The following is a 24483-nucleotide window of genomic DNA, read 5'->3' on the forward strand; positions in this document are numbered from 1 at the left end:
TTATATTCCATTCCCCTCACAATGGTTTTTGGCTTTCAATTTACCTTACCAATTACTTGCTGTGTGTGCACACATGACCTTTTTGTGAATAATGTACTAGGCACCCAAATTCCTCTCCAATGCAGCATTCTGCAGTCTCTCTCTATTTAAATAACATACTACTTTTCTTCATGTCAAAGTTGATGTGCTCACATTTTTCCAACATTACATTGTCGGTGTCAAATTGTTTACCCATACTCTTCAGCTTCCTACATTGCTTTGCAGATTCTGTGATTTTTTTTTTTTTTACAATGCCCTTTCCTATCTAGCTTGGTGTTGGACTCTGAATAATGAGGCCCCAGCCCTGACCACTGTAGCATTCTCCTAACAGAAGTCTGCTAATCTAAAAATGACTACCTTATTCCAACTCCACTTCCTGTTAGCCAACTGATCTTTTATTCTTAATAAAATTACCCACAACATGATGAGCTCTCCTGTGTAGCAAAATTTTACATACCACCTTCTTGAAGGTCTTTTGGAAATCCAAAAATATATCTACTGGTTCACTATTATCGGACATGCTATTGGCATTCATCTTCACAGATCTCTGTTAAATCAGTCAAACATGATTTTCTTTTTTACAAACTTGTATTCAATGATAGTAAACTAATGAATGATGTTTGCAGATCTTCATTCAACCTCTACGCTCCCTGAGCATCTCCAGAATTGCACTTTGTATTCCTACTAAACAGTCAAAAATCTGGGTCTGGATGATTTTTTTCTCTCCCCAGCTCAGGGATATTGAGATATCACCTATTGCTACACTTCATGGGTCTAATGTATAGAAAAGTACACAATGTTATTAAATTAGCCCCTCCTCACATTTTAACTGATCTGCTAATGTCAAGCAATATCCAGTTCAATGTGCCAAGTTTGCAATATGCACAAAAGTGTTTAACTATCTGACATTTGGATGCTTCCACAGAGGGCGGGTGGAAAAAGAATCAAAATCATTACATGACTTAAACCACTCTTGACAATGCTTACCTTTGGTGTGCTGATTCTTGTCATTACTTGCTCTGTGAAAGCATTTGGTTAATGTTTAACATTCCCAAACAAAGTTAAATGCTAAGGAGTTGTCTGCTTCATGCTAACCATTCAATACAAAATAGTCACTACATATAAAGCAACTATTAAAATGCAATGCAAAAAGGAAAATCTGGTGTAGTACTGCGGGGATAGTTCATATCTTTTGTAAATAATTTTTCCAAAGTTTTGTAGAGGAATCTATGTTAACAGTGATCAAGTGACGTGAATTGAGTATCAGAATTGGTATGTCAGTTTTTAAGAAAACAAGTCTTCTGTTTTATCAAATATAATATTTTCAAGTTAAGGAAAGCAGAAACCTAAAGCGTAAGACTTAAATATACTATATTTTGGACATGCACAATGTTTTGCACTGAAAATCTGATCCTGCAATGCCGATCCTGCAATGCCAACCCTGCATATTTGAAGTTAATGCAAAGTTAAACTTTTAAATTTTAAACCACAGCTTTTTAATAATAGAAAAGAGCTGAAAATTACCACAAGCTTTCTTTCAGTAGGAATAAAAAGTTCACCAAATGTTGTTAAGTGAAACTGCATGAATATACATAAAATGGAAAGGTGTTTTAATCTTATCAACATTAAATAAGGATGCTTGTTAAATGTGTCATTTTCCATGTTATCATTTTAGTGTAGCTGAAAAAGCACAGGTCAGGCAGCATCCAGGGAACAGGAGAATCGCCGTTTCGGGTATAAGCCTTCTTCAGGACCTGCTGCGTTTTTCCAGCAACACATTTTCAGCTCTGATCTCCAGCATCTGCAGACCTCACCTTCTCCTCCATCATTTTAGTGTAACCAACATTGCATTGCTTAACTTGATGTTAATTAGGAATGGAGTACTTTGTTTTAATAAAGTGCCACTTTAAATCTTAATAAGCAATCCCCTCCAGCAAGGTAACTCATTCTCCCACACCTCCTCTCCTCAAGGACCGTCAGACTTGCATTACCAATTTGATGTCGAGTTTTGCCAAATTGGACACTTTCCGCTGTACCACATGGTTTGTTTACTTTTAGCTAACAAAGAACAATTTTCATCCCACCAGACTGAACCAGATCAAAATGTCCATATGCTTACAAAAGATAAATAGCAGGTAAAAACTGAAAACAAAATTAAAACAAAAAAAAGGGAAAATTGCAAACTAATCTAACACTATTAAAATCAACACACTTGAAACTGCTGAATTGGGTTAGACATTTTTCCACATATTTGATCTCAAGTTTAAAGTTCTTATTTTCAAATGATTGGCTGACCACCAGTTTTGAACCAATTACAATCAAAATCATTTATAGAGGTCTGGACAGCATGATGGGTCTGAAAGATCATTTCTTTTCATTTCAGGAGAATTTAAACACAATGAGCAGCCTGCTTGACTGGAACCAAATTCACAAACATCACAATTTAGAGATAGCCATGCAGAAATTTTCCAAAACTCCTAAGAGAGCAACTTCTGAGCACATGACCACTTCCACGTGGAAGGACAAGGGCAGGAGATACACAGAAACAGAACTACTTGCATGTTCCCTTCCAAGGCCCTCACCATCTTGATTTGGAGATATAACTCTAATCATTCACTGTCACTGGTTCAAATTGGAATTTCCTCCATAATGCCTTTGTGGGTCTACATAAACATATTGACTTCAGTGGTTCAAGAAGGCACCTCACCACCTACTTCTCATGGGCAACTAAGAATGCATAATAAATGCTGGCCCAGCCAGTGACAATCAGGTCCATGAGTGAACAAATAAAAACAAGATTGTTCAGTGGGATGGAAATGCATTTCTACCCTTTCACATCCTTTAAAACACCATATAGAAAATTCCAATTCACTCCGACTGTACATAATTCTGGAACATAAGAGCAGACCTGTTCATTCTATTATATTAATGTAAGTATGTCACAGGTGGGCCATAAAAGTGTGGGAGATGAAAATAATACACGAGGAGCATACCAACATTGTAAATAAATTACTTCCAGTTGGAGTTAATAGAATCCTGTTGCAGACAAATGACTGTTTTAGCAGGTGTCTAATCTGATTTTTAACTGCCATGACGTACAAGGAACACTGCAAAAGTGAATAAATATCTTACCTGTTTTCTGGTTGAACTGATATAGAAGACCTCAGCTTTCTCTTTAGAGATAGAATACAAAACTGGAGAACTGGTTTCAATTAATTTACTTTTAGAGTACAGTTTGAACATAATTAAGTGCAACGGTCACTTTGCATTTTTTTCTCCCTCTAGTCAGGAAACTCATCCTTCGTACAGGGATACCATTTCTTGGATGATACTACACCCACATTGAGCTTGTCTGAATGTTCCCAGATAGTTCAATCTTAAAATCATCACGATTGTCATCAAATATATTTTACAACAGTGATTATCATACTCTGGCTGCAGTTACATTGCAGCTGATGAACACCACTGAATAAGTGTCGACTCAGTACGAGTTCCATAGGGTTATAATATGCTGTTCATGTAGGGGGAAAATGTACAGGACAACTAAATGATTGGCCTATTACCCAAACTCTCTAATTAGAACTGATACTCAGATAGGACATTCAAATGTCTGAATGACGAATACTCAGACATTTTATATATTGCTATAAGTACCTAATTAATTTTATCAAAGCGTCCAGTAAATGGTTAATTTTATTAAGAGGAAACAAACGATCCTATTACTTGAACATATCGTTTCAGTATGATAATTACTTAACCGGACATAATCATTTGTTGCAGCGTACTCTCTCCAGCTGCTGCAGTGAAATGCACGATTACATTTGCCATTGCATACTATTTAATACAGAAGTTACACTGGTTGCACCAAATTGATCTTTTCCACGTAGTAGGAAACACAATATCCTTTGAAGAGAATATTTTGCTATTTCCATTAATAATAAAATTTGCATTTTACCTTCGTGTTGTATCTTCACACTTTAAAACAGTGGTTTAAACGTTCTGGACGAGGACACAGCTTTTAATTTGTAGAACGCTTTACGGAAATAGCTTGCAAGAATGTTTTCACGTGATTGTTTAAACTATTCTGCCTCCGTACTCTACACGCGATTTATAGTTATTTATTTCTGTAGGAATGGCTACTAAGTGAAAGTAATTTCGTAAAACAGGTTTTTACACTTGCTGGAGCAAAGCAAGTTGAAATTCTGCTGCTTCAGTTCATTGCTAACACTGTCACATCCGCGTGGATCAGCTGAGCTCTATCACGTGGCTCTGTGTCGAAGGTCAGTGCAGCACAATGGAGCTGCCAGAGTACGTCCTAAAAGGGTTGCAATTGCTAGCCGATCCCAGCCACTTCTCCAACAAAACATTCCGCATTTTGGTAGAAGCAGCTTTCGAGAGCCTCATAAACCCACAAACAGACGGAGCAATATTTGGTGAGCATGTATTTTCGAGCTATTTTTGGAGAGTGGTTTCTGGTTCTCTTATACAGATTTTAATGCAGGAAGGACACGGTCGGGTTGTTCCTTTGCAAACTGCTCTGCGTTGCACTGTTCCCGGATTCTGTTATAAGTAACATTTGAAGCAGTATGTTTGATTTTTGCCAAATGGGTTTCTATTGACCGATTCCTTGTTCTTGAGCTGTCGAGTTGACGGCGCGAAATGCATACTGAGCCTGCATGTAGTTCATTGTTGTGGACCAATATCCTGGGGCCTAATGTATCAGGGTTGCTGATTTGGAGTGCATTCTTGTTTTATCTGGATTGTTAACAAATGTTTAAAAGCCCAGTTTATTCAAATGTGATTTTAAAGTAGACAAAGCCCTGCTTCTAAGTGAGCATGTAGTATGGTCATGATAATTAAAGACAGAATATATCAAAATACTCTTGTATAAACAATAAACTATTGGGTTTAATTTTCATGAGCTAACGGCTTTTTTGCGTTTTTGTAAGGTAGCAGACAAAATAATTGCATCATTATTAAATGTCATTCGCCAGTCAGGCCTCTTATAGGTGAAAAGCTTTGTTTGATGTGGAAATAGTATTGAAAATCATAATCTACCATTGTTACACAGACCATGTAGAGCTGGGAAATTTGGACTTGACTTTGCTGAAACAATGCCATGTAGCCATCGCAACCTGTGTATTGGAGGCAGGAAAACAAAACGCCGACAAGTCGACTATAAGGTTACATGTCCAAGACTTATGAATATTGTGTATGCAATTTAACATTGTTTTTGGGTGTGGCGGTATTTTGTAACTGATATTCTTCAATTCCAGCTCGTTACTTGAAGACTGTAGATTTGGAGCAGAAAGGATAGACATATTTTGCACAGCATACCAGGTTTGGTGTCCCTCACTACTGTACAATTATTGGGAATACTGCAGTTTAGTAGCTTGCCGCAAAAAAATCGCCTTTTGTTTCATTAAAATGAACCTACTGGTTTTCTAGTGTGCGGCTGGCGATCGAGAATTTTAAGGTATTATAGGGTTGTGATCTTGTAATTCCTTCTCAATTTGTCAGAACACGTTTGTACACGTAAAATACTGAAATAATCGCTTACGCTTTTATACATTTACTGAAATGAATTAACTAACGTTATTGAATAGCTTTTGAGAATTTGACTAAACTAAACTCATTTCTTTTTATTATTTAGAAGAGCAAAGATAAAGTAGAAATCTTACTAGGAGGGTGAGTAATTATATATGTAGTTTGGTGCTCTGTAATTCCTTTTGGGGAAGTGGAGTTGCATCTTGTGTGCTACATGTATAAATGGAAATACATTTCAATCAAACAGTTTGAGTTATGATCGGTCGTAAAGTCACTTAATTGTCTATCTTCAATCCGCAGTAGGGATCGAGCGAAAGTGTATAGCATAATTGAAACACCAAAGTACTTATTGTCTGTCGAACCAAAACATCATTTGTCCAGCACTAAAGTTGACAAATGTAGTTCGTGTATCTGTATATTTTGCTTTTGAATCATAAATTATATATTTTTTATTTGAACGCATTCCAATCCATATCAGCGGATCCAGGGGGTGATTTATGTTCGCTGTTTTCCATCATGATCTCGAGGGACGAACTCATGTTTTTTTCCCATGCACCTTTGTGACATGTAAAGAACAAAAATGAAGGAAAAGGAGAGGCAGAGTAAAATTGTCCAATAATCTTAGGTCAACACTTGCATCTGCTAGTTAATCTGACTGTGTTCACATATTGGCCAACATTTTGCAATGAATTTACTGGAATAGTGGGCTTTTTAAAGGCTTGTGCTGATGAAGACATAGCGAATTCGGTTTCAAGCCCTAGTCGCTGGCCTTTTTTACATCTGGGTTAGGAATTTTTAAAAACTCGCTTGCTTTGTGTGTGTGTGTATAGTGCAAAGATTCCCAGTCTTCATTTAAAATGAGATTTTCGATTGTTGAAGTCCAAATCTGCTAAACTACTGATTTGGAGAAGGTGGGATCTAACTTTTGCGAAAATGTAGTAATAGAAATTAGCGGGCAAATCTGGCATTATTAACTTCTGCAAGTTTTAATTTTTTAAAAAATTATCTTCCAGCATAGGAAGATTTCCTTCTCATATCACTGATGCCTCTTGGCGCCTGGAGTATCACATTCGGGTAAAATGTTTTTTCATCTCGAAATAGCCAGACAAACTTTCTCCCAAATACTTTGGTACTATATACATCTGGCTCAACTCATTTTCATACCTTTTTTTTGTTCTAGAATAACCATCTTCACAAAGTCAATCAACCGGCATATTTATTAACCTTAAATGTTGAGGTAAGGTCTTAAAAGAAGCCGGTTTTGCGTTTTTTTTAAAATTTGAAATGCAGTTTTAGCACGTCTTAATATTCACTAGTATTCCTTTTGACCTCTTTACAGAACGGGCATTCCAGGAAACCTCACGACGTGACTTTTCGCTGTACCATGGAGCAATTGCAGGTACTCCAGCGACGTTTTCTCATGTTACAAACTGTTAATGCTTTCTCTCCAAGATTTCGGAACCCAAGTTATTTTTATTTTTGGGCCCAATTGTAAGACGTTAGACTCTGCATATGATTTAGTTGGATGAAGCTCTGTCTTTTATTTCCCCCAAAAACGTGTACGTTACTTTTTTTTTTAAAAATGCAAGTTTTTGAAATCACCCAAATGGCGAATTACTTTGGCCAATGATTTTAATTTTTGAGTTTCTTGTTCATTAAAATTTTGAACCACAGTTTGTATTTTTATCAGTTTGATGTTCTTAGTCATTAAGTTCCTGCAGATTTGAAAATTTTGTTCTTAATCCTTCCCGTGTAACGATTTTTACAGAAACTTGACAGATGATCGATTAACAGAAAACCCGGTTTCTGGTTTTCTTGTAAATGTTTCCATGTGGAGATTAACCCGTCAATGCGTTTACAAAATGAGGGGTGTATGTTTTTATTTCAGTGTTAAGTTTAAATTGGATAATTTCTAAAAGAAAATACAACTGTTTGAATTGTAACCGTAAGGCAAAAAGCCTCCTGTGTAATAACTCTGTTCTGGCTTGTATTCTTATCAGCGAAGGTGAAGCCTCTGATTTATTTTTACATGTTTTTAAAGATACAAATCGATTGAAATTGATCATAATTACTATTACTAATGCTTTTTGTTGGTAATGTTCATTAATTCACGTAGTTTACCAATCACTGCTCAAGATTCTTCCTGCGGAGGCATACTTAAAGCCATCTCGTTTTAGTTCACCAAACATCACAAATTTTGCGAATGAGTAAGATTCTGTTGGAGTAATTCAACTGCTGATTAGAAAGGTTTTAAGGAAAACGTTAAGGTTCATGCTACAAAAAAAAATTGGAAATTCATAATTGCAACTACCATGCTCTTTTTTTTAGTTCTTTCAAGTTTTTGAGTTTCTTCATAAAAATACAAACTGTGGTTCAAAATTTTAATCAAACTGATCTTAGTTATTAAATTCCTGTAGACTCGAAAATTCTTTCAAGTATCTGAACAAACGACTTGACAATAAATGGATTTGTTTTTGACGCTGGGAGCGGATGGTATTTATTGACTAATTTTATGCAAACAACTGTATAAATTACGAGCTATGCAATTCTTACTGTACGACTGCTTGGGGTGGTCGGAGAAAGACTTTTTAATTGAATTTTTTGATAAAATAATTCCTTTTTCCGTGTCAGTGGAATAAATTTATCACTTGTTTGTGAATTGATGTATTTTAAAAATCAGCTTTCCGATTGTAGGATCTTTTGGGAAAGTTGAAGGACGCGGCTAAAAGCATGGAAAAGGCGAGTCAGATGTAATTGATGAAGCTGTGGGGATCGCGATTGAACTCGAGCCTGTGGGTGGTATAAAAGGAATCCGCCAAAACCTGCGTGCTTCCACATGTTATGTAAAAGATGCGGACAACAGAGCGTCCACATATAGTTCAAACGGTGCATTTGGCGAATGTATGAAATCCCGCCCTGTGTTTGAGTCGAATATATGTGCAGGTGGAAAGTTCTTGAAGCATCAACCTTGTATATTTGTTGCGTTTGACTCTGTATATACGGGATATTTTTCCATAATAAAAATATGCTGCCTACAGCCCGCGGTATTTTTTCTTTGCACTTGTATGGGTTGAAATAATTTATTTGAAAATTCCTAGATACGTACAACATGTGGTATCAATATTTGAACTGCAATTACAAGTCGCTTTTCCAATATCTACTACTTGAATTTATCCCGACTTGTCGAAACAAAATACTGAAATCTCTAATAGCCCTGATGTTGAATAAATATCTTTTTCTACGCCTGAATCTAGAAAGCCATGACGTCGTTCCAATTTTTTAGTGTAATGTTTTTCACCTCTTAGACGACAGTAACTGCCAAACGACTTCAATTACTGGCAACTGTGGAATTTAATTACAACACTTACTAGAACTTGGAAAAAGTCAATGATAGGTACAAAGGTAGTTTATAAACTGCGCTAAGGAACCATAACGCCCAAAGTCATCCCCTCCTGAACATTTAAACTTTTAATAAGTCTATTGTAATTATTTGAAAGCCCATTCAATTGTAGACAGCCAAAGCTGCTGAGTCTAACTTCGGATACCTTTTCCTTCCTCTAATTTGAAACGTCTTTGCCTCTGTTTGCCAAATTTAAGAAACACTGTACAGTTTAACAGCTGGGAGACGGGATGTGTGAAGTGAGCTAGTCCCAGGCGCTCGACCACGTTCCGGTGACCGGAGTTTATCTCTCTACCGGAAAGAATCGTAACGCTGCAGTGAAACCATTCAACAACTATTTCCAATGAAAATTGGGATCAAAATAGAGTCGCTTCCTCAGCCGCTACACATTGAACGTTTGTTTGGAAAGTGCATCGTCGCACAGAAATGTAACCGCCTGATGATGCCTCATTGACAGTTTGTTCTAGATGACCAGCTTTACAGATCAATAGGAAAAGAAGCTTCCAATTGATCGTTCTGGGCTGAGATGTGCACTTCAATGTGAAAGACGGCTCTGAAATAAAGTTCGGCGTCATATTTTATTATGCAATAACCTCAGTTTGTATCGAAACCACGAGACTTTTATTTTACCCGGCGACATGTAGGGGTTTTTTTGCAAAAAGCGTTTGATATTGGAGGGGAAGCTGATGCACGGAGCAGAGTAGAGGGTGTCTGAGTTGGAACGTATGTGTGTGTAGGGGGGTGGTGGGGAGGGGGGGAGAGAGCGAGCTGGTGGTGGGGGGTCGGCTCTGATTACACCGACTCGAATTCCCAGGCCACCCTTAAGGAATGAGACCACGTGACGGAGCGGGGCGGGCGGACTCGAGCCATTTTGGGGACGGTGTCAGTTTCACGGCACCCATCACTGGGCTTTGAGGAAGGGGGGTGGCGGCCGGAGGAGGAGGGGGCTGGGTGGGTTCGTGGATGTGTAGTGGTGGTGGGAGGAGGAGGAGGGTAGGTTTCAACTTCTCCAACCGGGAAACAGAGCGCAGCCGCCTTTCAGCCAGGTAGGATCGCCTGAGCAAATATTGCAACGGGCGCAGATCGGGTGTTACCAGGCTCGGAGAGAGGGAGGGTGCAAGGGCCAGCGTTGAACGAATGTTATTTTCTGTGTGTGTGTATGTCTCTCTCTCTCTCTCTCGAAGCTCCAGCCTCTGCGATTGCAATTGACAGCGTCTGCAGTTCTTGCAAGATGGCCGCTTGGCTGCGATTCATTTTTTTTTCCCCCGATCTACAACTTTCATTGTTTTCCGCGGGGTGCAGGCTGTAGCCGGGAGTCGCTGTGGCCCGGGCATGGTCTCTCCGAGGCTGCAGTGACCTGAGAGTTTCTCCCAGGTACATTCCGGCCGCCACTGCAGGCCGATTTCACTGTTTGAAATGTACCCGGTGCTGCTTCTCTCTCTCTCCCCCTCCCTCCCCACTCTCTGTCTTTCTCTCTCCTCTCGCTCTGAAGGCTGACAGCGGCGCGTCGCCCTCTTTATTTCCACTCAGTTTCGTTACGCACTTCACTCGCAACATTTTTGTTCGATTCTCCGCAGCGTTTGAGGCTGCGACCTTTCTGCTCGTTTGTGTCGAGGGAATAATATTTATACTTTCGATCACTGCAAGTCCGGAGGCTTGGACGATCGCGAATGTGAATTTAGATGTATTTGAAATGTGACCGTGGTGGGATTGTGCAGCTCTATCACCGAAGTGTTGTTAGCCAGTCCAAATACAAATGCATATTTTAACATCAAACGGGAGACCTAGTGCAAGGATTTTATAGAGTTAGGATCCAGACAGGGTGAGGAATGTGCTAAGGTAACTGTTTGATTGAGAAGGCGAACGTGGTGTGTTTTCTGAACTTAACTTCTTAGGAGAACTTCTTTGGGTTTTCACGGTAAACATGGCGGTTGGTGGTGTCCCTCGGATCCTTGTACAGTGCTTGTGGTGTCAGAAGTAAATAAACAAACATGATACACCAAAAGCTTTGTCCTGACCGACTAACAAGATGTTGAGACTTTTAAAATCATGCATATTTGTGAAGGTTTTCTCTCTGGTTTCTGTAATTGGTAAAGCAGGACTGTATCAGATTGGCAGCAATGATTTCTAGGCAGAGCACGAGGTTTGCGAGCAGCAATGTAAGTGAGCAGGCGTTTTAGCCCTTTTTTGCCTGTTTAGCTTTATTAGGGTAAAATCAGAAAAGGTGTTGAGGTCGGTTGGTGTCCTAGACCTGTGTTGTTTTATTGTTTGTGGGTGGTGATGATAGCTGTGATGGGGAGTGGGAGTGAGGAGGTGCCATACAATCGGATTCTGTTTTGATTGTGAAATGCCGAGTGCATGTAGAGTAAGGAGCTAAGATGGCCTTGGTCGCAAAACCTTTTGGCTTCATCCAAGCAAACAGCGACCGAGAAGAACAACTGAAATTCCTTGAGAAGAGACACTGAGTGCATATTTCTGAGTGTGTTCCTCCTGCCACTTGGACTTTAAATCTCACGGAATGATCTCTGTTGTGATGTACTTAAGTGAAATAACTGAAGCTGTTGGAAGTTACATGCGGTCACATTATTTTGTTGGTCTTCCAACATCAATGATTGCTCAAATCAGAACGGTTACTGAAAGAAAATGAAGCCGTCCGACTTCCAATACTCCTTTTACCCCTGACCTTGATTTCAGCCACATCCAAAGCCAATTTTAACAGATAAGATTATATAATGTTCTGCTTTAATAGATCTTCCAGAAATATTTGTTTGTGTTTGAATAGATATTGGTGGTGATGCTTTGATCAAAGCTGACGTTGGGATTTCTTTGAAATATACATGATAAGGCACACAGTTGAAAAATTGGAATCTACCATTTCTCAGCATTACTGTTGGATATGCTACAAAACTGTATTTTGAGATATGGGCTCTCCTAATGTAGTATCTTGAAAACGCATTTGTCAGATAGTCCACATTGTTGTGCTGTACCTAGTGCAGCTTTTAAATGGATGTCTTTGTTACACTTGGGTGGTGTGAGGATGATGTTACGAAGCTAAATGTTTAACCTGATAATATAGACCATCGGGTTTAAAACATAATCAGGGAGACATAAAGTTGAGCAGCTGAAATGAATTACCCAGCATAAACGGAAGCCCACGGGTATGTGAAGTGAAACACGTGTGTTTACATGGGGGTCTATAACAGGCTTGGGCTGTCTGTCTGTGAGGAAGGTTTTTGCTGAAGGAGTACTTCATTTATTCAGCAGTTAAATCCACGCCGGTTCTGTTCACTGATCGGAAGGGCCGATTACTAGTCTGTCGGGGAGGGTTGAGCGTTTTTTTTAAGAACACGTGGTTTGTTTTTTTTTTCAATTTTCATTTTATTTCGGCTTGTTCGCGGAAGGGGTCCCCGGTGCTCGACAGCGAGAGCCGTCTAAAAGCAAGCACGACCATGGTTAAGTGCCGCAATCCCGGTAACTTCTAACTAAACTGGAAAACGGGAGAACTTTTCAGAGTTTCTGGGCATGCTTTTTTTTGGTGGGGGGCGGGGGGGAAGGACATTAATGTAAAACGGCCAGTGTGGAGTGAAGAAACGAAGGATTACTGTCCAGTTTTGATTGTTAGACTGCCTGAGGGACGAAATGACTGAAGCTTCATGCAAATGTGCACATGGTCTGCTTGTGTCTCAAAGCCTTTTGAAATATGAAAACTATAGAATTGTTGATTGTTTATGACACCGAGTAGTATGATTACTGCAAAACGTCGCGCGTCGGCGCTGTGGGTAAAAATTGCTTTCTTGAAGCTAATATACATAAGCGGTGATTGAATGTATGTGTTTTTAACGGTATGAGTACGATTGTAGGTGTTCGAAGTGCGGCAGATTCCCCCCCCCCCCGCCCGTCTGGCCTGGTGTTTCTGTGCGTCCTCTGAATTATGTGCGTCACTTAGTTATTTGCATGTTGTCAGTTTTCTTGCTGTTTTTCTTACGAAAGTCCGGCGGCTTCCTTTTTAAAAACACTTTAAGTGGGCAACAAACCGTAACAAGTTTAATAGAACATTGCACCTTTTATGGATTCCTGTTTCCTGATCACTTATTAATTAATTATTAATCAATAGGCGTGCACTATCCAAGTGAACCTCTCTGGTGGAACCGCCGCGACCCATTAGTCGCCCTGGAAAGGAGACAGGCGTTTGCAGAAGGAAATCGTGTGATCACAAAAGCCACTACTAAAAGCTAGTGTCGACGTGGAGTCTATCTCAAGGAGAGCCAAAAAAAGCGATGATGTGCGCTGTGTTAGGGCTCATTTGAAATGGCGGTGAGATTTGCATGTTTAGATTGTTCAGCTCAGTGTCGGATCGTGATTGCACCTTCAACGGTTTAAATTTGCGATATTTTCACATGACCGCCGTGGGTCCCCCGCAGAAGCTCGTTCTATTTTCGGTCCTTTGGCGAAATGCCAAGTGTAACCCAAGTTGCTATAGTAACTGTAAGAATTGCCGGGTATGGGCACCAGCAGACGTCAATTTGCCTTTTTTGCTTATTTAGAAAGCTCCTCTTTGTAGGACGCGAATGTTATTTTATTACATTTGTAACGGGTCAGCTTCGGTATCTGCATCACATTACCACTCTAGCACCCCGATGTTCATTAAAATATTTCCAACGAACATGTAATTGCCGGAAATGGCTTTGTAGAACACAATTCTTCCTGTTTCGCTTTACGCGGGGCTAAAATATTGTCGGTTTAATGTCAAACATGAAACGTGTGATTGCAAATCCAGATGCGATGATCCTTGCGACATCACGATGTTCTGCTTAATAAAGAGTCGCTTTGTCTTGTGACGAATTTTCATCGATCTCGAGGTGTCTTGAAACGGCACCAATATGAGCCCAAAGACATGTTGGTTTCGCGGAAAGAAATGTGTTTTTGGTTCGCCCGCTCAGCGGCTAGGAGTGAAGTCTAGAAAAGGCGGTTTTGTTACGCTTAAATGTAAAGGAAACAAAGCCAACCAAACGATCAGGAGTGCTAGTCAAAATTCATTGTCATTGACCTGCATGCTCGTAGTCCGTGAGTTGTTTTTATTATCACCGTGGAGGTTTGCGAGGAAGGTAGTCTGTACAGGATATCTTAAAGTCTGTCTGATTACGAAGATGATTCAGTGTGCACTTTAATATGTTAGCCACTCTGCATTAATTGGGTCTGATTCGGCACTTGCAATTCGAATTCTACTACTCTTCATATGCAGCTACCGCACCTCAGCTTGTCAATATTTCAGTGAAAACGATTCTTAGTTTTACAGGTATCAATTGTTTCACTAAACAGTTTCGCTTTCTTGTTTTGCCAATTAAGACTGAGCCGGCAGAGGGGCAAGAAATGCCAGTCATTAACTGATGCTTTGCGAATATTCTTATTTCAAAGTTGTTTCACAAATACTGCTTTGTTGATCTCTGCCTTTATAAAATGTACTAATTTTGTATCTGCCAATATGGATACTAAGTTATTTAGCTTCATGGTTGTGTCGTGGAGGGCAAGTACAACAAACCAACCAATGAATGCATTAAATAATGGAATTCCATAACAGGGAAAAAAAACGCTATTCCTTTATATTTCTATTCAGCTTTCAGGACGCGGCCATTTTAGTCAGAAAATGCACCGAACAACACGAATCAAAATAACTGAACTGAACCCTCATTTGATGTGTGTGTTGTGTGGAGGATACTTCATAGATGCAACAACCATCATTGAGTGCCTACATTCATGTGAGTACAGTATATTGGCGTTCAGCAGGCCACTCGTTCATGTTAGATTCTCGAAACAAAACTAAGGTATGTCGGCAAACCATGTCATTAGATCAAGCATTATCACTGGTTTATGCATAACGCACGTGATTCCTGCGTTTATTTACAGTTTGCAAGACCTGCATCGTCCGTTACTTGGAAACCAGCAAGTACTGTCCCATTTGCGATGTGCAAGTTCACAAAACTAGGCCCCTTCTTAACATTAGGTATGTACTTGGAGAGATCACAATTTTGATAAAGCCAGTAGGCGTGCGTCTATAAGAGGTGTAACTGAACTACCGTATGGAGATGATTTGTGTTTGACAATTACAATTTCTCAAAGTAAATACAAGTGTAAACATATGTCGTTATGATAGTTATTTTTGTAAACTGTTTAGTGACACTTTTTTTCATGTCATATATTTCTAAAAACATGGTCTGTCGCATAGTGATTCTCTTAGTTAATCGATGGTGCTTTAGTAACATGTATCACGTGATCATCCAATAGCCTTGCTAGTATTTTGTAAACTGCCCTTTAAGGAAATTGTAATTTTATAGTTATCAAACATCACAGTTGAAAGTAGTTGACAAGATTTGAATGAAAGATATAGTTCTGTTTTTGAAAGAAATACAAAGTTCATTATTTGGAAATCTTTGGCAGTAGCTCAAAGAATTGAGATCCGGTAATGCCTGATGTTTGTGCTTGTCTGGAAATACTTTATACTCGAAGCTATCAAAACAATTCAATAAATGCTGAACTGACTGAAATTGGGCGCGAAAGCCTCTTTCAGATTTTATCTGATAGTTAAAATAATATTTGAATGTTAACTGACTGTTTTAATGCAGGTTTTGAGATTAAACAATCAACCAGCTTTACTAAGTTGAAACATTATGAAAATAATCTCCAATTACTGTCCAATGTAAGCACCATAAATACCACTCCCCTTGTCCTTACAAAGTTTAAACAAAAACACTGCAAACTTGATTTATCAAATTTTTAGTTCTATTACTCAGAAAATTTATGTTGACAATGTTAGAAAAAAATTGCAAAGCAGTACTAAAATATTTGTTATATTCAAAACATTTTTACATCAGCTATTAGAGTAAATAAGACACAAAGTTTAATATCTTTCTGAAATGCTGTAGATATATAATTTTTGCACCTCAATTTAATTATTACAAATTCCTGTCAAGTGAACATTTTTGACAAAATTACAGATTGCACCATTTTTACAGACTACATAACTCCGTATGTGTCTGCAAACTAATAAATGGCAGCATACATTTTAAAACAAAAAAGGGAAGTAGTTTGCATTTTGGAATACTGCATTAAAATAAAGTGAACAGTTATTTGGTATATACACAAATGATCCTGCTATAGATGCAGATTAAAGTCCCATTGATGAATGCTATGTAGAATCAAACTTTTCTGTAGTGTTTTCAAGTGTGATTCATGTTCAATCCTTTCTTAAGGTCAGATAAGACATTACAAGATATTGTGTATAAATTAGTTCCTGGCCTCTTCAAAGGTAAGTGTAGTTTTTTAAAGATATAAAACAAATTTTAAATTTGAATTTAATTCCTCTTTCTGTCAGTCAGACAATTAATCACTCTTTATCTTTCATAGATGAAATGAAACGTAGAAGGGACTTCTATGCTGCTCATCCTTCTGCTGATGGTAAGTATGCAATAGTAAAATTAATTGATTTCTCATCTATGCCAATAAATGTAGTAATTTTTTTTTGAAAAAGGGACAAGTTTTAGTCAGTATTGCATTTCTTTTGATTCCACACAATAGCAAAGTGACACCTTTTTAAAGATTTCTTTCAATATTTATATATAATGCAGTCATTGAATTGTTACAATTTTGGTATATATTTTTGTAAATGGTTTTAGCTTAAATTGTGGAATTCAGTTATTTTTTTAAACCCAATGCCTTATCTAATTAAGAATGATGTATAGTTGTGGGCATGCTTCATAAACCCATATTTGTTTTTATAGTTTATATTTTTGATTTTTGAATTGTCACATGTCAAATGTTTTCTGCTGTTATAGATTTCAAAAGAAATAGTGTCCTAATTATCTGAGGGTTCTAAGTAAGGATCACTGGACCCAATCTGTTAACTCTGATTTCTTGCCACAGATGCTGCCAGGCCTGCTAAGCTTTTCCAGCAATTTTTGCTTTTATTTTTGATTTTCAGCATCCACAGTTCTTTTGATTTGCATAATTCTCAGTTTTTTAATTGTGTTCACTGGCTAGACCAGCATTTATTGCTTTCAGTTAATATCTGTATCATTTATGCTCTTTGGCTTAAACTGTTTTTAAATTTTAAGTCTAGCATGCCATGCTGCTTGTTGCTGAAAGCAGGATAAAATGTGAAAATGAAACACTGATTTGAATAATTTTTATTGTACACCTTTCTGTTAACACCTTTATAGGCCTGAAATGATAGAAGTACAATTGTTTGTTTTTAACTTTCCAAAGTTGAATTGAAATATTTTTACATGAAAATGTTCTAAAATCAGTACTTCCTTATGTTTAAATTTGTGTAGCAGCAAATGGCTCTAATGAAGACAGGGGTGAAGTTACAGAAGAAGAAAAGAGGATTATAACAGATGATGAAATCATTAGCTTGTCAATAGAATTCTATGAACAAAATAAGTAAGTATAGCAATCACTCAAAGTACACTGCATCACAAATTGTTAGTGATTTTAGCATTTTTTTCTTACTGAAAGGCAATTGTCTTGTATTACAGGACTGAACGAAAAGAAACTTCAGAAAAAGAGAAAACAAAAGATGAGGTACCTATTTTCAATTGTAATTCCTATACTTTTTTTTTGCAAAACATGTTTAAATAGTTAAACACGAACATAAACCAAGCAGATAAATATACTTAATACAAGATTGATTATATTTGTAGACCAGTGGTACTAATAGTTGAAGTAACACAGGTTTCCACTTTTTTGATAGTTGCAATGTCTATAAGTCTCAATTTTTATTTTGTTTCTCTTCAGATGAATGACAAGAGATATTTGCGGTGTCCAGCAGCTATGACTGTGATGCATTTAAGAAAATTCCTTAGGAGTAAAATGGACATCCCTCAAGCATTTCAGGTACATTTGAGATGCACTTTATTAAAGTTACAGTGGAATTATTTATCTAATAAATGAGTTCTGATAACTTATGAGAATTTATTTTGAAGGATTCTACATTCTTATAGATACAGTAATTACTGGGGGGGGGGAAAGAGAGAAAGGGGTCAATCATTCTGACTATTTGTTTTTTTTTCTTTTGCACATGTGCAGTTATGAGAACTTTTATTATGACAAAGGAGATTTGGAGGCCCTTTTGTATATACTCTAATATAAGGATGTAATTTGAATGCAGTATATAGTAGTTGTCTACCACGTTTTAAACAGTTACATTTATGAAAACAAAAATAGATTTAAGCTACTTTAACATTTAAACTGATTCCAAATTTTGCAATACAGAACATTACCATTACCAACCAAATCTTAATATGATTGTGTTGAGAAAGGTCTAGGCATTGAGATAGAAGAGCTTCTACCAATCTCAAGGATCAGAGTAACAAAAATTACTAAGGGAGTAATGAATGACTGTAAGAGTTATTTGCAATTGTTTTATTTGTGTCACCGTGACATATTATCCATGACCGAAAATAGTCATCAATTTTCTCACCTGATTTCGGAGTCTGTTGATGTTTACCTAATTTTGTGGAAATGAACATTATGGCCTAAGAGTTTTAAAACTCTGACTATCACAGTGAAATGTGAAGTTGCATCCATTTTGCTTGTTTCCCTTTTTACAATGCAATATTACTTCTATACAACTAATAATGAGGCTTGTAATTCTGTGATGTGTATTGTTTTGTAAAAATCACTCCTGCTATCATCAATAAAGATGATTTTTATTCTTTTCGCATTAGATTGATGTTATGTATGAAGATGAACCATTGAAAGATTATTACACTCTTATGGATATTGCCTACATTTATGCATGGAGGAGGGTAAATCCAATCTACAAATTCTTTATGGATCTAAAAATTTTTAATCTCCAAACCTTCAGTCCTTACCAGATGCTCTTGCATTTCATTTCAGAATGGACCACTTCCTCTAAAATATCGAGTCCAACCAACATGCAAAAGAATTAAAATTGGTCATCAACAAGACAGATTCAATAACACCAGTGGAGAGGTAGAAAGTGACTCTGGGAGTGATAAGGCTAATAGCCCAATTGCTGCACCATCCACATCATCATCACTGCCTAGTCCCTCTACTCCAGGGCAGTCTCCACATCCACACTTTCCTCATATATCTACTACAATGAATGGTTCCTCCAATGCCAATACTAACCATCATATCCCATTCAGCAGCAACAGACCACGCAAATCATCTGTTAATGGCTCATCAGCGTCATCAGGCTGACAGTATTCACCAAACTGATGGTACAGCACATGTATTCGAAGACCTGTTCATACCATGTGATAATATATAGATAGAGAATGCTTAGCATTGTGAGCATTGTTAACATCACTATTTTGTAGTGACTTGTACATTTTGGTTCAAAGCAAGAAACAAGATGTGGCTATAGCAAGAATAGCCTTGACAACATCTTTTGCTCCTCCAAGATGGTTTTCCAATTTTTGGGAATGCAAAATAGCAATGGATCTACATCACTGCAAAGTTTATTGCAAAGATTTAAGGAGATGTGCATCAACAGTGTTGGATTTAATGACTCATGATTCACTGGAGCTGATATTCAGTGAAAAATGAAGGAAGGAAAGCTGGGAAGGCAGTTATTGTAAAGATGTAAACGTTGGAAGATATTTTGTATAACTGTTTTAATTGAAGTTTACTATATCTGTATATCAACATACTTTTAATTTGCTGGTATTGCATTGTTATTGACTGACTGTTCAGATGAAATATAAATGGCTAGTGAATTGTCCACAAAGACACCACTTGAAAAGGAATCAAAGAAATGAACATTAGAAAAAGTATTCTTTTTAGCCATTTCACTGTGAATACTGATTTGACTGTAGATGTCAGCATCTATGGTTGTTAAATGTTTTCCTGTACCATTAGTATAAGGAAAGATGAATTCATCAACTAAAATAAAATTGTTTCCATGATTTATCATTTTAGACCTAAAGTGGGTATTAAGTATTTGAATTGACTGCAGAACAACAGTGTCACTATACATAATGATCTCATTGACAAGTTGAAATATTTCTAGGATCAAGCAATTAAGGAAAATTCAGAGGTATGGTATGTAGGGATAGAAATCCAATATCCAGTATAATGAAAACATGGCTAGATAAGGCGTACACTACCTCTGAGAATTCAAATAATTATTTTTGAGACCATTTCCCTGTAACCAAATCCAACTAGTGATATGCTATATTTAAATATTTTGTTTGAAATGTTCATTGTTTCCACTTGTTAGCTAATAGTGAGTTGGACTATTGAATACATGTTTTAAAAATTCTTATACCAGAAATCTCTCTAATTTGAAAACATGAGTGTGTTTAAATCTATAAATATTGTAATTGAACTGATGTTATTCCGACAATGGTTTTTTTCCCCATTGATGTTGTCATGGATTGAATCTTGGTCAGCATAGTCAAACAGTTAAAATCAATTTCTATGTCAGTGCCAGTGAAGGCAGCCAGAGTTCACAATGTTTGAATTTTCAGGAGGTGAAGTTTTCAGTTACTTGCTAGCTGTCAAATTTTACTTTAAATATGATGGTTGACCTAATGTTAAACCAAATCATTCTCCATGTTTTATCTATAGCACATAAAGTACAAATTTCAACAGATGACATTGGACCACATAATTATTAACACTAGAGCCAAAAGAAATAAGCTTCTGATAATTGGAGTTATTCAATCAGAATGGTTTCACAAAACTGTAGATGTGTACACTTTATATTGAAAGACCAATACCATACAGCAAATAACATACAAAGTTTCTTGAAAAATGAATCTTTTGAGTCTGTGGTAATAGATGTAAATTCTACATCTCTCAATGCTCAAAGTTTATGCTGGGGTAAATGAGATCAACAGCATTTATTTCCATATTTACTTCAAGGCATGATCTTGGGCTCACATTGAAGGCTGAAAGGGTTGACCCCTCATGGCTTACTTGGGCATAAGATACCAGCTGGGAACTGCAAAATCTATGAAGAAGATAGATTCCAAAGAATATTAGTGTTTTCATGTTTGCTAGTTGGTACATAAATCCGATTGTTTTACGTGATACCCTCAGACGTATAAGACTGCCAAGGATAGATTCCCATCCGTGTCTCCACACGTGAACATTGATGGTCTGCTTTAGCGTTATTTAAACGTTGCCGGTTCAAACTCCACAGGGATTTGATGTTTTTTTTTCCTGACGGTTATATTTTGTTTGTAGAAAAACGTAAGACTGTACTTCTGACTACATTTTTAATATTGTTCTACTGTTACTGACGCTGTTTGAAAACTAGCAAGCAAACAATTCAATTTTTTGTGCTCCAAATTGGAAAGGCATAATGCAAGCCATACTTTAGTTACCTTGAGATCAACTATAAAATCAATGATTTTAAGCTCTTGATAGTTACTTTGTTTCCTATTTCTGCTAAACATAGCACTTCTTGTAAAAGTATGTTAAGAGTCTGCAGGTACTTTTCCGTGGCAAAAATAATCTTCTGTGTTATAAATTCCACACAACTCTCCAATTCAATCTTGGTACGTTGCGAGTTCATCTCCAAAACAATGCCGAGGAAAATGTTTGACAATACTTTGCATTTAATGAGCGGTTTTCGTAAGTGCTAATGGTATCAAATAATATTTGCTGTGATAATGAAGGTTTAGTATGAATCATTTCAATCCTTACAATTACGTGCCATTGTTATGCTCGTACTACTGGGTTTCGAAAGGAGTCCGCGGCATTAGTTGGCACTGAATTCCTTAAAATGCAAGACATCATAATGGACTATTAAATGATAGAAGGACTCGCCAGTAAAATCTACTTTATCCAATACTGTCGGGATGAAATCATACTCTAACGGCTAGAGAATAGTCAATGGTATCAGGTGTGCGTCACAAAAGTGCTAGTAACCTTCGAGTCAGATCTCCACGTAAAGACATTCCTCAGAGCTAGGCTTTCCTAAATATAAAGTATGAAAAGTCCTCTCATTGTCAGCATTGCAGCAAACCCTCTTTTTTCCCCAATATCTTGTTAAGTCAATTATTCCATACATGTATCTCTCTGTTGGAGAAAATGCTTTCCCTTTTTACTTTTCCCTTAAAACAGGCTATTGCAATATAACACAATTTAGGATAATTAGTTTTCGAAACCCGCTACACTACACATATCCCCTCTGCTTTCTTTTAAAATGCATCAATTGTTTTTCTCAGCAGGACAGTTACCCTCAAGCAAAATCAGTCAAAGGTTTCTAAAGCATTTTTACAACTTTCTTTTTCAACTAATCTTGTAAAGAGGAGGATTGTTTTAAATGAAATTATATATTGTTATTTCAAGTTCTTCATGAAGCCAATGAACCAAACGTTGATTTTGCAAACATAGCAAGAGTAAACAATAGTATCATCTCTATTTTCCTAGTTTCCGGACATAGTTTATAGTTACCGCAAGTAGATTAAAAAAAACTTTTTGAGTAAGATAATCTTAATTGATTTGCTTACATTCCCATAGTTTGCGTTAAAACAAATCGCAATCGAATAGCACTATTCACTGATAATCAAATTTATTTGGTTGCTCTGACATCTACGTTTGAAAAGAAATAAATAAATAAAAAATGAATGATATAAGGGGCAATCATATGAATGAAACAGTATATTGTTTAACATTGATATAAATTCATTAGTAGGAAATATTGTTGAATTTGTCCGTTAATTATACTAACCGGATAAGATAAAGTTTGTTTTAATTTGCTAAGTACTTAAATCATTTTCTTTGTAGTATTCTATTGAATATGAATGTCGTGTTTTTCAAAGTCCACTTCACTTGCACACAGGGACAAAAAAACAGCTTACCTCCTTAGCAGCAAACATCTACTGAGAGCAATCATGCCTTATGCTTTCAAGTAGACAGGAAGATTTCCTGAGAGAACCAAAGTTTTGCCGTTGTTGCAGGATGGCATGTTTTCCTGCGAGGAGAATTAAATAAAAAGCTTTACTTTTTCGTCATCTCTAAATTATTATCTCTCTTTAACTTTACACGCGGAGCGTACACCTATTTGCGTGGAAAGTAAAGTAACTATTAACAACAAGCATCCAGGTAAAGAATAACGCGAGTTCAGGTAATTGAAATGCTTGTAGTGTAACTGCGTCACCAAAGCTTTTGTTTGTAAGTACAAACAGATTGAGGAGGCCCACGGGCATCGGGCCAACACAAGTCTTTTAGGTTTGCTGTGACATGGGTGGAAAAGTTATTAACTTCAATTCGGAAGCTCCCCTTGCATTCAAGGCCCATGTAAAACACAGAGCGCACCAGACGGTTTCACTTGGAAAGATATGTCTAAATGCTAATATTCTTCCGCCACTTTGCAAGTGTGACATTTTCATGCCATTTTTATGGGGTTTTTTTCAGACAATTGAATGCATGTTGCTTTGTGAATCCACCAATGCACACACTGAAGCCATTTTCGGATAACTTGATGGACACGGGGAGAGGTTTGGAAGGTGCTGAACGAATTTGTCCGAACACAGCTTTTCATTTGAGTTGGAGGTGCAAAGGTGAGAGCTTGGAATGTGAAGGCAGTACTCCCCCTGTTCCAATACAACAAACCAAGACAATTCAACCGAATTAAGTGAATGCACCATTTACAATCTTCTGGTCACACCTTGGACCGGTCAATACGATACATACCGTCATCCATAAAGTTTATTCCTGGCTTGATCTCATTTTATTGTGTTCAGTAAATATTTTAGCTAATGCAGTTATCACAATTGCTTTGAATGAGATGTATCTCTCCCAACGTATTATTCTTGGCCTACAATAAGGAGTGGCTTGTGCAGATATTTATGGGTCCAACTTGTTGTTGATGTCTCACTGTACAGGCAGGTAATAATAGACAAACATTCAACATCACTGCGTCGATGTTAAATGGAACCTGGGTAGCTTGCCGTGTACTCAATGCGCGACACTATGCTGCGCCTTTGAAATCTGATTGTAAATACATGAAAATGTTATAAACTAAGTTTAATATTTACCTGTCACTGCAGAATTCTTAAACGCGGCAAAACGCGCCAACCGATTGGATAATTTAAAAAAGAACTTTTTGGCTTAATGTTGGTTGGTGTTCCTATACTTGAAAAATTGTATATAAATCAGTTACACTTTAATGTACAGAGATCAGGAAGTGCAACTTTTACTGTAAGTATAGAAATGATTCTCTAATACAGAAGAGCCCCCGACATACATCGTATGTTGAAAATGTCAATAACAATTAGGTGTCAGTGTGACGTTAACAAAAAACATAGCAGTAATACATGATTACCTTACAAATATTACATCAAAATTCTAAGTGAATGTTTAATCAGATAAGTGCTTCCTGTTTGTCAGTGGTGGGTAACGTTCTTGTCTAATGCGTGATCTTTTTAAGCTCTTTGCTCAACGAGCGGATTTCCTTTTCTCACAAACAACCAGTTTCTTTTTTGTTACTTGTACAAGAGCTGAGCGAACGGTTATTGGTT

The 24483-nt window shown here is 37.2% G+C and overlaps 1 protein-coding gene across 1 annotated transcript; it reads left to right on the forward strand.

The window, feature by feature from the left end:
• The first annotated feature begins 4181 nt into the window (after nucleotides 1-4181).
• On the forward strand, nucleotides 4182-21096 carry LOC122547999 (polycomb complex protein BMI-1-like). Its single transcript, XM_043686554.1, has 18 exons — nucleotides 4182-4472; nucleotides 5111-5222; nucleotides 5316-5379; nucleotides 5693-5727; nucleotides 6600-6660; nucleotides 6767-6823; nucleotides 6926-6985; nucleotides 8281-8336; nucleotides 13320-13485; nucleotides 14601-14742; nucleotides 14891-14987; nucleotides 16234-16289; nucleotides 16388-16438; nucleotides 17314-17422; nucleotides 17518-17563; nucleotides 17777-17875; nucleotides 18709-18789; nucleotides 18881-21096. The coding sequence occupies exons 1-18, from the start codon at nucleotides 4334-4336 to the stop codon at nucleotides 19205-19207; spliced, it is 1758 nt and encodes a 585-aa protein (XP_043542489.1). The 5' UTR covers nucleotides 4182-4333; the 3' UTR covers nucleotides 19208-21096.
• Nucleotides 21097-24483: the final 3387 nt, after the last annotated feature.

Source organism: Chiloscyllium plagiosum, unplaced genomic scaffold (genome assembly GCF_004010195.1).
Source record: "Chiloscyllium plagiosum isolate BGI_BamShark_2017 unplaced genomic scaffold, ASM401019v2 scaf_2331, whole genome shotgun sequence".
Taxonomy (NCBI): domain Eukaryota; kingdom Metazoa; phylum Chordata; class Chondrichthyes; order Orectolobiformes; family Hemiscylliidae; genus Chiloscyllium; species Chiloscyllium plagiosum.

Excerpts from the sequence above, each read along its gene's own strand:
- LOC122547999 (XM_043686554.1), top strand. The coding sequence starts at position 4,334 with ATGGAGCTGCCAGAGTACGTCCTAAAAGGGTTGCAATTGCTAGCCGAT. Across the intron at positions 8,337-13,319 it reads ATGGAAAAGGCGAGTCAGAT|ATTGTTCAGCTCAGTGTCGG; the intron begins GTAATTGATGAA and ends TTGCATGTTTAG. Across the intron at positions 14,988-16,233 it reads AGGCCCCTTCTTAACATTAG|GTCAGATAAGACATTACAAG; the intron begins GTATGTACTTGG and ends TCCTTTCTTAAG.